The 12,743-nt window shown below is 42.2% G+C and overlaps 1 protein-coding gene across 1 annotated transcript in view; it reads right to left on the reverse strand.

Annotated features, from left to right (window-relative positions):
* LOC149248730 (nuclear localized protein) overlaps nt 1-10,439 on the reverse strand; it is a 113,649-nt gene extending 103,210 nt beyond the window's left edge. Inside the window, exon 1 of the mRNA XM_089458537.1 lies at nt 9,630-10,439. Within this exon, the coding sequence (XP_089314663.1) occupies nt 9,630-10,395 (766 nt within the window). The 5' untranslated portion in view covers nt 10,396-10,439. The remainder of the gene's footprint in view (nt 1-9,629) is intronic.
* Between the last annotated feature and the right edge of the window lie 2,304 nt (nt 10,440-12,743).

Raw genomic sequence — 12,743 nt, forward strand, 5'->3', positions numbered from 1 at the left:
TGTCGACACTGAAGTCTGCACACAGAAGAATTTTCTTATCTAGGTAGTCAATTGTGGTTACGGTGGTTGAATTCTGGTTTATTGTTTTCGACGTCCTTCCTTTTTTGTTGGTGGCCTTTAGTCACCTTGCATTGTCAAAATCCCTTGGTCATCTGCCAGTGTGGAGTCGTGGTCGCTCTGACACGACTGGGAGGAGACTGGCGAAGTTGAGGCTAGGGTGTTAGGCGGTCTATGGGCTTGGCGCATCGAGTTGATCATATTCTCCGGGAGAATTGATGGGAAGGGGGCTCCAATTTGGTGGGTGAGGCCCATCCGTGCTCAGTGTGCTTACAAAGCGAGAGGGGTTCTTCTGTTGGGTGGCGTAGAGGGTGGAGTGGGCTAGCTACACAACATTGGAAACAAATTATCGTCGTGTTAAGGCAAAGAGGTAGGGCTCAGTGTGGAGCTAGCCAACACGGGCAATTTGGGGACTAAGATGCACAGGCGGAGGAGCGAGAAGACAAGGGAGGAGCTCCAGAGGAGGAGATCGCCCAAGGTCGCGCCCCATCACCAAGGAGCGTGGTGCAGTCCCCGACATTGCAATCAATCGTTGAACAATTGCGTGGTATCCATGCAAGCATGGACATTCTTCAGGAACAAAGGTATAATGATAGGAATGAAGTAATCACATACATAAATGACTTGCAATTTTCTCAAGGGGAAATCTTGGAACGCCTTACTTCAGTTTGTCCTAGCCAACATAGGTCTGATGCAAGGTTGGACAAAATTGAAGCAAGGTTGGCACATATTGATTTTCAAGTCCACAAAGGGCACGGTCAGTGTGTGGTCCTTCGAGATGCTCAAGGGCCGATTCCTCCAATGTAGTATGGTTGTTGTTGGTTGCTTTTTAGTTTTGTCTATATTTTGGAAGATAGGCCTAGTTTGTCTTTAGGGTTCTTGCAGATACAATCTCTATGTTTTCAGACTTTACAATGCTCTCCTAGCCAACAAATCCGATCAGAATGAGGCAGGGAGAGCAAAGATATTTTGGCACATATGTAATCAAACTTTGACGAATTAATATAAGTTTTTCAATTGACACAAAAAAGATGGGGTTTTCTAGACAAAAATCCTGGAGGGACACCTAAGCATACCACTATTTTTCTTTTTGTGAGTGGAGGCACAAGTGGGTGAGCACCTGGAAGCCCCCAATTTTGCGAAACATGTCCCACATATTGGTGAAACATTTCACCAAGTTTCACAAAATGGAGGGCATGGGAAAAACATTTCACAAAGTAGCCCCCATCCCAAGGGTGAGTGGTGCGCACCCCCAACATTGCATGGCAATTCCCCATGGAACACCAATTTGAATGTAGTAGTTATGAAAATTTAGATATTTATTCCACATATTTTTAATCAAGGTAACACAATGGCACGAGTGGTTAAAGACCCAAGTTGCTATGTTCAACTTTGAGATCATATTTTTTTCTCTTTTGTCCTTCTCTGTCTTCCTCTTCTCCTCTCTTCTTTCTTCTCCTCTTTCACTGAATCACCTCTTATCTTCCTTCTTCTTTCCTCGCAGGCAACTCACTCTATTTCTCAATCAAACACTACTATCCATAAAATGACTAGTGACTCTTTGTTCTACCGATTTAAAACAAAGTGATTCTCTTCTATTGACAAAGTCATTCTTAAACATTTTCTCTGAAAATGGACTCTTCTTCCCTACAAAGAGCCATACTTAAACATTTTCTCTAAAAACATGGTGACTTGTGTTAAAATTGGCAACTAGGGCCAAACTCCATGTGGGTCACCTTATTTATGGCAGTTGATATTGTTCCTAGATTCCTCTGGTCGAGAGGTGTAGGATTGATCTAAGATCATTCGATTCCAACAAGTATTTATGGAGATATGAATTTATTTGTATTTACATGACAAATTGACAAGGTCGGCCAGCAGTTAAATGTGTGGCACACATGCCCAGCAAATCATATAAGTACAAGTGAGGTTGATTCATTATCAACTCATCTTCTCTCTGCTCATCTTATTCGGCAAGCAAAGGAGCAGCTTCTCTCACACGTGCAAGAAGAAGGATGAATTAGGGCAGCATTGATTGAATTAGGGCAGCGTTGACTGATTTAGGGCAGCGTTGACTTTTCTAGGGCTGCTTTGACCAAGTGCTGGGTTGTTTAATGGAGCTTTGACCAAGGGTTGACCTGCACTGACTTTTTGGGGCTGCGTTGACCAACGTTGACCTGAAAGTTGACCAACGTTGACTGGTTAGGGCTGATTGCAGATTGTTGAACTTTGATTGCTATTTGACTGAGGTTTGTGGACTGTTTTGGGCTGCTGAAGATAGTTGTTGAAGACCGAGTTCTTCAAGTTGACTAGAAGTCAATCTGGGGTTGTTTTGACCAAGTTTGACTTCACTGATTTAGGGTTTGCTGCTACTGTTATAAAATTACAAAATTCTGAATTGTACTATTTCTCTTTGCTAAACTATTGAAGATTAAAAAAGAATTGATCAAAGGGTTTCCCCGCATTAGGTTTTGTCCCTGGCCAGCCGCCACATCTTGTGTCTCTTGTCTTGGCTTGCTTTCTGTCGATCATTTAATGTTCTATCTGCACTTTACTTTATGTTTATGTGATTGCTAAACAGTGGCTAACAAAAAAAATTGAAGTAAACTGCTCTAAGCATAGAACATATCATAATTTAACATGGTATCGGCGCTGAGGTGAAGACAAAGCCCAAGCAAGAGCAAGAAATAGAGCAATCATCGAAGGTTGTTGAAGCAATCTTAAAGAAGTCATGGGGTCCTCAGCACACTTCCCCGCTGAAGACAAACTCCATGAGAAGTCTGACTATCACGGATGGAAGATGTCTCTCGATCTGACATTAGAAGAGCAAGAAGTGTTGGACCATGTGAGAGGCAGAATTGTTGAGCCTCCATCAAATGCATTCGCTGCTACTAGGAACAAGTGGACCAAGGGAGAAGTCAAAGCAAAGAAGATCATCCAGGACTCTATCGACAAGCGCCTGGTGGCCTATGTTTCTGAGCTGACCACCTCCAAGGAAATCTATGATAGACTAGTGAGTTTATTTAAAGTTAATGATGCAAATCAAGTTTTGTTCCTTAGAAATAAGCTGAAGGAAATTAAGAAGGGCAAAGATGAGAGTATGCAAGCATATTTCTTAAGGATCACCGAGATCAAGAATGATCTCCTATCTATTGGGGAAGTAGTTCCTGACAGGGAAATGACTATCACAACTCTCGGAGGGCTGCCACCTGAATGGTATATATTCAGGACTACTCTTCTCAACAATAATGTAATTCCTGGATTTGAGGAATTGATGGCAAGATGCATTCAAGAAGAAACAAGGATGGAAGAGCAAGAAATGCCCGCACTTAAAGGCAATCCCTCTGCCTTTTCTTCTCATGCTAAAAGAAGAAACTATTCTGGGGCTAAATCCAAAGGAAAGGTCGGACCGAAAGGTGGAAGAAAAGGACGATGTTACAATTGCAACAAAATGGGCCACTATGCGAGGGAGTGCCCTGATAAAAGGGACTCACACCATGACGATGATCAAAATCACTCTCAAGGCAATCAAAGGAATGGCAGGTCCAATGGCAAAGGTAAAAGGAATGCTAGAAATCAAGGAAGAGGTCAACCCTTCAAGAAGGCAAGAAACTCCAGGTATGAATCTAACGTTGTTAACAAAAAGCAAGATGAATATTATCTACAAGCAGCCCTCTCTACTATTGCTCCCCCGAACTCGCTAGGAAATTGGCTTATTAATAGTGGTGCCTTAAGGCACTTCACTAGTTACAAAGAAGCTCTCTCTAATTTGATAGAAAAGGAGACCAACCTAGAAATTATTCTTGGGGACAACTCAAAATATCCTGTGAAAGGCATAGGGAATGTCACTCTTCAATTGAATCAAGGAAATACAATTCATTTACAAGAAGTCCTATATGTAGCTGATCTCAAAAAGAACCTGATGTCCATTTCAGCAATGGAAGACAAAGGCTACAAGGTGGCCTTCATCGATGGCAAGGTACATGTATGGAAAAAGAACTTTAAAGATGCTTTCACTCTTGGGTTTCGAGTTGATTCATTATATCAGGTTGAAGGAAGTCCACTGGGTGTCATGTCTTGTGACACATTTCTTCAGTCCCAACTATGGCATCGGAGGTCTGCTCACCTTCATTATAAAGCTCTACTCGATGTGAGAAAAATGGTGACCGGGATGCCCGAGTTCAAATTAGAGCAAGAAGGTGTATGTCCGGGATGTGCCAAAGGAAAGCTCAAAAGGGGACCATTCCCCTCAAGCCAAAGCAAGACCTCCGATATATTGTAGTTGGTTCACTCAAACATATCTGGTATGATGCCTGTGAACTCCTTGGGAAGATATTTATATTACCTCACTTTTACAAATGATTATTCTCGCAAGACTTGGATATACTTCTTGAAAAAGAAAGATGAAGTGTTCTCTTGGTTTCGTCAATTCAAAGCCATGATCGAGAATCAAACCGAAAAGAAGATCAAGACCTTAAGGACTGATAATGGGACTAAGTATAAATCCAATGAGTTCCATGACTTTTGCAAAGAGGCTGGCATTAAAAGGGAGACTACAACACCATATACTCCTAAGCAAAATGGTGTGGCGGAAAGGAAGAATCGTACGATTATGGAAGTTGTCCATGCTATGCTCCATGATCAAAGACTTTTGAAGTTTCTATGGGCCGAAGCTGCGAATATCGCCGTATATGTGCAAAACAGGTGCCCTCATCAAGCATTGGGTTCCAAGACTCCTAAAGAGATGTTCACTGGTAAGAACCCTGACATATCTCATTTTAGAATTTTTGGAAGTCTTGTATATTTTCATGTGCCGAAAGAGAAAGAAAGAAAGGAACCTTCATGGGCTATAGTGAAAATAGTAAGGGCTATAGAATCTATGTGGTTGGTCAAAGGGAAGTTGAGATTAGCCATGATGTCACCTTTGATGAAGATATGGCTCTTAGCAAAGTTGACAATCTTCCTACTCTAAGGGAATCTAAAGAAGTCGTCACCAGGAAACCGAAGGGAAAGGAAGATGAGACGATGTCCGATGTGGAAGAACCTATGGATCCTATTGATCCCCCTCCACAAGAGCCTTCCTCTTCTAGGAAGAGGCCTTCGTGGCATAGGGGGGCACTTGATGATGCTGAAGGACACATTGCACCCAGAGGGACTTCCAGGAAAGTAAGAAGTCGGCCAAGTATCAGGGATACTTGACCATCATGAGCACGATCATCCAAAATGAGCCTTCATCATTTGCAGAAGCTGTCAAGCATCAAGTCTGGAAGGATGCTATGACTAAGGAATATAAGTCCATGAAAAATGATGTCTGGGATGTGGTCCCCAAACCCCAGGACAAAGTCGTTGTCACTTCGAAATGGCTTTACAAGATAAAGCATGGAGCTAATGGAAGTGCTGAAAAGTATAAGGCTCGTTTTGTCACTCGTGGCTTCTCTCAAAAGGCAAGTATAGACTATGACGAGATATTTGCACCTGTTGCCTGATATACCACCATTCGCTTGATCATAGCCCTTGCTGCTTCACAAAGATGAAATCTACATCAGATGGATGTCAAGACCGCATTCTTGCATGGTTCAATCAAAGAGGAAGTCTATGTGGAGCAACCCGGAGGATTTGAGATTCATGATCAGGAATCTCATGTGTGCAGGTTGAAGAAAACCCTCTATGGGCTGAAGCAAGCACCCCGAGCATGGTATGAGAGGATCGATAGCTACTTGATGAAGCTGGGATTCACTAGGAGTGAAGTCGACCCTAACCTTTACTTTAAGGTTGAAGATGACAAACCTCTAATACTGGTGTTGTACGTTGACGATCTCTTTCTGACAGGTGCAGACCCTCTCATTCTCAAATGTAAGAGGGACTTGGCTTCCGAGTTCGAGATGAAGGACCTAGGACTGATGCACTATTTCCTAGGACTGGAAGTCTGGCAGAAACCAGGGGACATTTTCCTATCTCAAGGAAAATATGTGGTGAATATATTAGAGAGATTCGGTATGGTAGATTGCTAGCCCGTGACTACCTCGATGGAGATTGACTTCAAGAAGTTAAGCGGTAGTGCTGCCAGACCTATTTTATAGTATCGTCAACTCATCGGAGCATTGATGTTCTTGGTGAACTCCCGTCCGGATATATGTTTTGCAGTCAACACATTGAGTCAACTATGGTTGAGCCTCACCACACACATTGGATTGGTGCCAAGAATTTGTTGAGATATCTTTGTGGCACAATCACTCATGGTTTGAGATACACTACCGGAAATGTGAGACTACATGGATATACCGATGCTAATTGTGCAGGCAGTGTGGTGGACCGAAAGAGCACTTTCGGGTGTTGTTTCTCTTTGGGATATGCCTCGATATCCTGGATGAGCAGGAAGCAGAAGTCGGTGGCTTTGAGCACCGCCAAGGCAGAGTACATCGCTGCTAGTATGGCCTCTTGTGAGGCGGTCTGGTTACGAAGCTCTTCAGTGAGCTGTTTGGATTTACATTGGATACTATCGTAATCCTGTGTGACATCCAGAGCGGGATTCGTTTATCGGAGAATCCCGTATTTCATGATCGCTCCAAGCATATCGATATTAGGTACCACTATATTTGGGATATGGTGCAACGGAGAGCAATAAGGCTCCAACATATCGGTACAGATGAGCAGATTGCTGACATTTTGACGAAGCCCCTGGGAAAGGTCAAATTCTTGACTTTCTGAGAACGACTTGGTGTCGTTGAGAGACCCTCTTATGAGGGTCGTGTATGATGCATACATTGAGCTCTGAGAGCTCCAGGGGGCACAGGGTACTTCTTGGAGCGACATGTGACCACAGGGCGACTCACCCTCCCCTGGTGGTGCGCTATGTACAGGGTGAAAGGTTCAACCTTCCCCTGTGACACCCCGTGGCGACTGTGGGACAGGATGATTAGTTCTCCTGTGGGCCAGGATGATTAGTTCTCCCGTGGCAACTGTTGGACAAGATGATTCGTTCTCCTGTCAAAGCATCCTACCCATGTAGTCTGGGACTCATGGAAAGTAACTCTAATCTGATCAATGAGTAGGGAAATGGGGTTAGGGACCATTAGTAGTACTATCGATGGACGCATCGTTATATCTATTGTACTCTCTATGCTAGGATGACCTCCATTGATCTGGGATCAATGATACTGATATGGTATCAATGAGAGTGGTGTGACACACTCTGAGACTGACTTCGGGTCAGTGGAGGATGGTATGATACATCCTCAATCATTTCTTCTTCTTCATAGTCCAGCAAAGCAGAGCAGAGCCAAGCAGTGCAAGTTAGTGCATTTGATGGCAGGGATAGGACCGACAGTCAGACGGATTAGCAAATGGAGTTCTCCCTAATTGAGAGGAAGTGTTAAAATTGGCAAGTAGGGCCAAACTCCATGTGGGTCACCTTATTTATGGCAACTGATATTTTTCCTAGATTCCTCTTGTCGAGAGGTGTAGGATTGATCTAAAGATCATCCAATTTCGACAAGTATTTATGGAGATATTAATTTATTTGTATTTACTTGACAAATTGTCAAGGTTGGCCAGCAGCTAAATGTGTGGCACACATGCCCAGCAAATCATATAAGTACAAGTGAGGTTGATTCATTATCAATTCAGCTCATCTCAACTCATCTTATTGGGCAAGCAAACGAGCAGCTTCTCTCACACGTGCAAAAAGAAGGACAAATTAGGGCAGCATTCATTGAATTAGGGCAGTGTTGACTGACTTAGGGCAGCGTTGACTTTCTGGGCAGCACTAACTTTTCTAGGGCTGCATTGACCAAGTACTGGGTTGTTTTATGGAGCGTTGACCAAGGGCTGACCTGCGCTGACTTTTTGGGATTGCGTTGACCTGAAAGTTGACCAGCGTTGACTGGTTAGAGCTAACCGCAGATTGCTGAACTTTGACCGTTGTTTGACTGAGGTTTGTGGACTATTTTGCGCTGCTGAAGATAGCTGTTGAAGACCGAGTTCTTCAAGTTGACTAGAAGTCAATCCAGGGCTATTTTGACCAAGTTTGACTTTGTTGATTTAGGGTTTGCTGCTACTGTTATAAAATTACAGAATTCTGAATTGTACTATTTCTCTCTACTGAACTATTGCAGATTAAAGAAGAATTGATCAAAGGGTTTCCCCGCATTGGGGTTTGTCCCTCGCTAGCCACCACATATTGTGTCTCTTGTCTTGGCTTGTTTTCTGTTGATCGTTTAATGTTCTATCTGCACTTTATGTTTGTGTGATTGCTAAACAATGGCAAATAAAAAGATTTGAAGTAAACTGCTCTAAGCATAGAACATACCATAATTTAACAACTTGTCTTCTCTAAACAATCTCTTGCGTAGGCATTTCTCCAAAAAAAGAAGTGGTTAGCTTCAATAAATAAAGTCATATTTGATTTTTCCCTGAAAACAGTATGATCCTCTTCATTGGACAGGGTCATAGACTTTCTCTAAAGATGGAATGATTCTCCTCACCAGACTAAGTCAGGTTTATACTTTTCTCTGAAAACAGAGTCAGTTATTCACTAGAAAGAGTCCGAATGTTTCACTGAAACCAAAGTGAAGCTGAAAATAGAATAAGCTGTTCACTAGAAACGGTAAGATTGTTTCACAGAAAACAAAGTGATTCCCTTCACTGGCACAGTCACATTTGGAAATTTTCTGATTCTTACAGTGATTTTGTTTTCTTTATAACAGATTCATACTCGGTGAATTTCTTCCCCGCTTTTTAGCAAACCTGCCCCTTTTTAACTCTTTAGAAATACGTACGTTATGGTTTCTTTATAAAATGGACGAGTACTTGCTGAATTTTTGAGCAAATTTTGAATTTGAAGTTACAGTTTGCCCAAATTTAGTAACCATGTTTGGAACTCAAAACCCGTTACATTTAGATATAGACTATTAACCAGAAAACCAACCTCGGACCTTTAAGTAGTCATTAACATGGGGTTCCTATGGACATGGACTTTTAAAATTTTAATCAATAAATAAAATTAACTTTAGTCTTCAGCGAAGTACCCATTATCATGGGTTCTTGTGGTTGTGGACCCTCAATCAAAAGACATCAGACTGCCATTAACAGAAATTTGCTTTGTTGGGGAAAGAAAAATGTAGTCGCTGATACACCATGGTTTAGTTTCCTCACGTTACGTATTCAGTTTGATGGGCTGAAGTGTCTCCCTAAGGGAAACCATTCATTGCCAATGGAGCCAAATCCAATTGCTATGCAACTTTGACTAAACAGCTATCCTAGTCATAACAGCTTTGCCAAAGAATCATATCACTGACTTGCCAGATGTTTCTACTTAATTGTAATATCCCACATCAAATAATCATTTATTATTAGAAAAATAAAAAAAAGAAACACAAAAAAACAAACCATAAAAAAAACCAACCTGGGTGCACAGTATGAACAAATAAATCTTAAATGAAAAAGCTACAAACGTTAGCCAATTCTTTCGCTGTAAATAGGGCATGCTCCTGTGTATGTGTACTCGTCAAAATTAGAGAACAGACCCAAAACACACAAATGTTCCGGGATAGAGAAGCAGAACTCATTTTTACCAGAACAACCCGCAGTTTGAGTCCGCAGATATTCCATCGCACAGAGCCAGGGACCTTCTTGGAAATCGGGATCATCTTCTCCCGGCGCATTTGCTGAACAGCGGTTATTCTGTGGTCCTCTCGCTTCATCTGCAATAACCCTACCATCTCCACCGGGTTTCCTGCGCAAAGCTCTCTGAACGGCACCGGCTGGACCGGGAATTATGCGACGAGTAATTTTGTCCGCTACATCAGGTACCCTCGGCTCTGCTTGCGAATCGCGTGGTGGCCGACGATTAACTTTCTCCGCTACATCGGGTGCCCTCGGCTCTGCTTGCGAATCGCTTGGAGGCCGACGACTAATTTTCTCCGCTACATCGGATGCCCTCGGCTCTGCTTGCGAATCGCGTGGTGGCCTGCGAAGCCGGGGTTGGGATTGCACTTGCTCCCGGAGATTCGAACCCCGGATAGCTTCATGGCTTCGATTGTGAATTCCACTACAGTTGCGTGGAGGTGAAGATATGGAACAGGGCTCCAGCGAGGGCAAGTCGGAAGGAATAGAAAGGATTTGGGAACTGGTGTTCTGCTTCTTAAATCTGTTAAGAATACCCACTGTGGGTTGGTGTAATTGGGAATCCGAAGGACGCTTTGAAGGCAAAATGTTTGAAAATGTCTGCTGCTGCTGGCTGGGGCATGATGTAGGAGCGTGTGACGCGCGGGCATCCGGTTGTTTTATGATGTCAGAATCATCGATGTCCAGAGCCTCCCACTCCTCTAAGCCTTCCATCGAGCTTTGACAGTAGTGTTTGTGTTTGGGATGAGAATATTTATGTGCGGCTTCCGTCTTTTTTAATTCAAACTTCCCGCCACGATGTCAACGGATTGGCAAAGTGTGGTTTGCGTAAACTTTTAAAAGTGTACGGCCCATAAAGTACATTTTCTTCTGTAGATAGGCATCGGCAAGAGTTAACATGCATACTATTGGGATTAAATGCCCGGCTACATGCGCTCTTGTTGTTTAACCTATATGTTTATTTTTTTATTTATCTATTACCGTGGGCGTGTGTTAAACAGTTAGCGTGCGCTTGTAGCCAGGCATCTAATGTCCAATGTTATGTCCGTTAGCGCTTGCTCATAGGTATCTACCAACTTAATCCAATTAATAGAAGTTTGGCTGCTTTCTTGTTTTTTAAATATAATTATCAATTTTGTTTAAAAATTGATATGGATTCTGAAAATTGTAAGTTTAATGTAGAATTGGAAGTTTAGGAATTAATTTTATTTTTATTTTTAAGTTTTAAATTTCTTTAAATAATGAGAAGTCATAATTTTAGCTAGATATTTTAAATAATAGGAAATGATGATTCTTAGAGGGTTTAGTATAAAGTAGATGTGTAGGTGTAATGTAAGAAAGTGTTTAGTATAAAGTAGATGTGTAGATGTAATGTGAGAAAATTTGTCAATATTTTTAAATGTCCAAAAAAAAATGTTGGGAAAAAAATAAATAACTAAATAATTATATGTCAGTGTTATATGTTTTAATTAAGTTAAAACATATATAAATATAAAATGTAAACAAACCTCAAATAATTTCACCTAAGAATAATTCATCTTAATTTATAAAAGAAAATTAATAAATTAGATAAATATATAGTACAAAATCATTGGCTCTAACAAAACCATGGCAAAAACTAATATATTAAATAAATATAAAGTACAAAACCATTAATTATAATCAAATCATAGGCAATAACACTTTTCTCAAAAAGTACTTTAATCCAAACAAAGTTATTGACTAAAAATGAATAATTTGAAATTATAGCCTCAAGTGATATTTATATATAATATTTATTTTAATAGAAATTAAAAAATAATAATATTTTTTAGGGAAAACGGCTCCGAGGATGAACCCTAGCTCTGCCGCCGCCATCGGATCTCTGATCGCCCCTGCTGCGGATGGGCTCGAGAAACTCATGCACAGGTCAAGGGATTTTTCCCTCTCTGCAGACACGCTAGATGCTCATATCATGAATGTCGGTGCCGCAAACACGAATGCTCGAGCGGATCTCTCTGCAGAGAGCTTTGGGGCAGCTCGGCCTCAGCCCCCTGCTTCCACAACGAGCTTATGGAGCTATCCTCAGATTTTCGGCGCAGCAGCCAAGGGCGTTCAAGCAGAACCCCACGCAGCTTCTCCTCTGATCTTGGATAATGGGAAGGAAAGGCCTGCATCGATTGGCTGTAAGCCGCTTCCGCCCATGAGGCAAATCCAGGAAACGCAAACCAATCATCACGCATGTCGCCTCTCTACACAGATCTGCAGGGGAAAGAGGCACACGGACTTTTCTTCCTCATTCCATATACAAATCAAGCTCATTACAGGCAAAACTATGCTACAATGGGTTAGCCAGACGAATCTAGTGCAGAATCTCAAGCATACACTGAGCATCAAACTGGGAATCCCCTCTGCAGCTCAACGGCTTCTCCACGAAGGTAAACAACTTGAGGATCCCTATCCTATTTCTTTTTTCGGCATTAAGAAAGATGCATCCATTATTTTAACCCTTCGCTTGAGGGGAGGAGCTGCTGGAGAGTCATCCTCAGCTAAGGCATTTTCATATAAAGATGCAGTCCATGCTAAGAAGCCTGAAAAGACAGATCCGCTAGCTCAGGCTCCACCCAAGCCTTTTCTGGTTGACAAATCGGAAGAGGTCCCCTCTGTTGAGATCTCTTACCCTGACCTGGCAGACGACACCCAACAATTCGCTGAAAGGGCCATCATCTGCAGATTCAATGGGCTCTGGCCACGCTCAAAGGAGCTTTATGACTGGATCAAGGATAACTGGACTCACCGCTGCAAGATTTACTTATGTGCAAAGGGATATTTTATAGTGCTGTTCGACGATCTCGAGAACTACAAAGAGGCCTTAGAAGAAGGCCCTTGGTTCATGGGTTCGGCAGGCCTCTTCTTAACTCCATGGTTCCCAGACTTTGATCCAGCTTCTGCCGTTATCACTAAAGCCCCTGTCTGGATCAGACTTCCAAATCTCCCAATTTACCTATGGCGCACAGAGGTATACAGGCAAATAGGCAACACTTTGGGTTGCTTCTTAATGGGAGATTACGAGAGGGAAATGC

The sequence above is a fragment of the Pinus tabuliformis genome, chromosome 7 (genome assembly GCF_031772625.1).
Source record: "Pinus tabuliformis cultivar Carrire ecotype Pingquan chromosome 7, CPIR1, whole genome shotgun sequence".
NCBI classification, from domain to species: Eukaryota; Viridiplantae; Streptophyta; class Pinopsida; order Pinales; family Pinaceae; genus Pinus; species Pinus tabuliformis.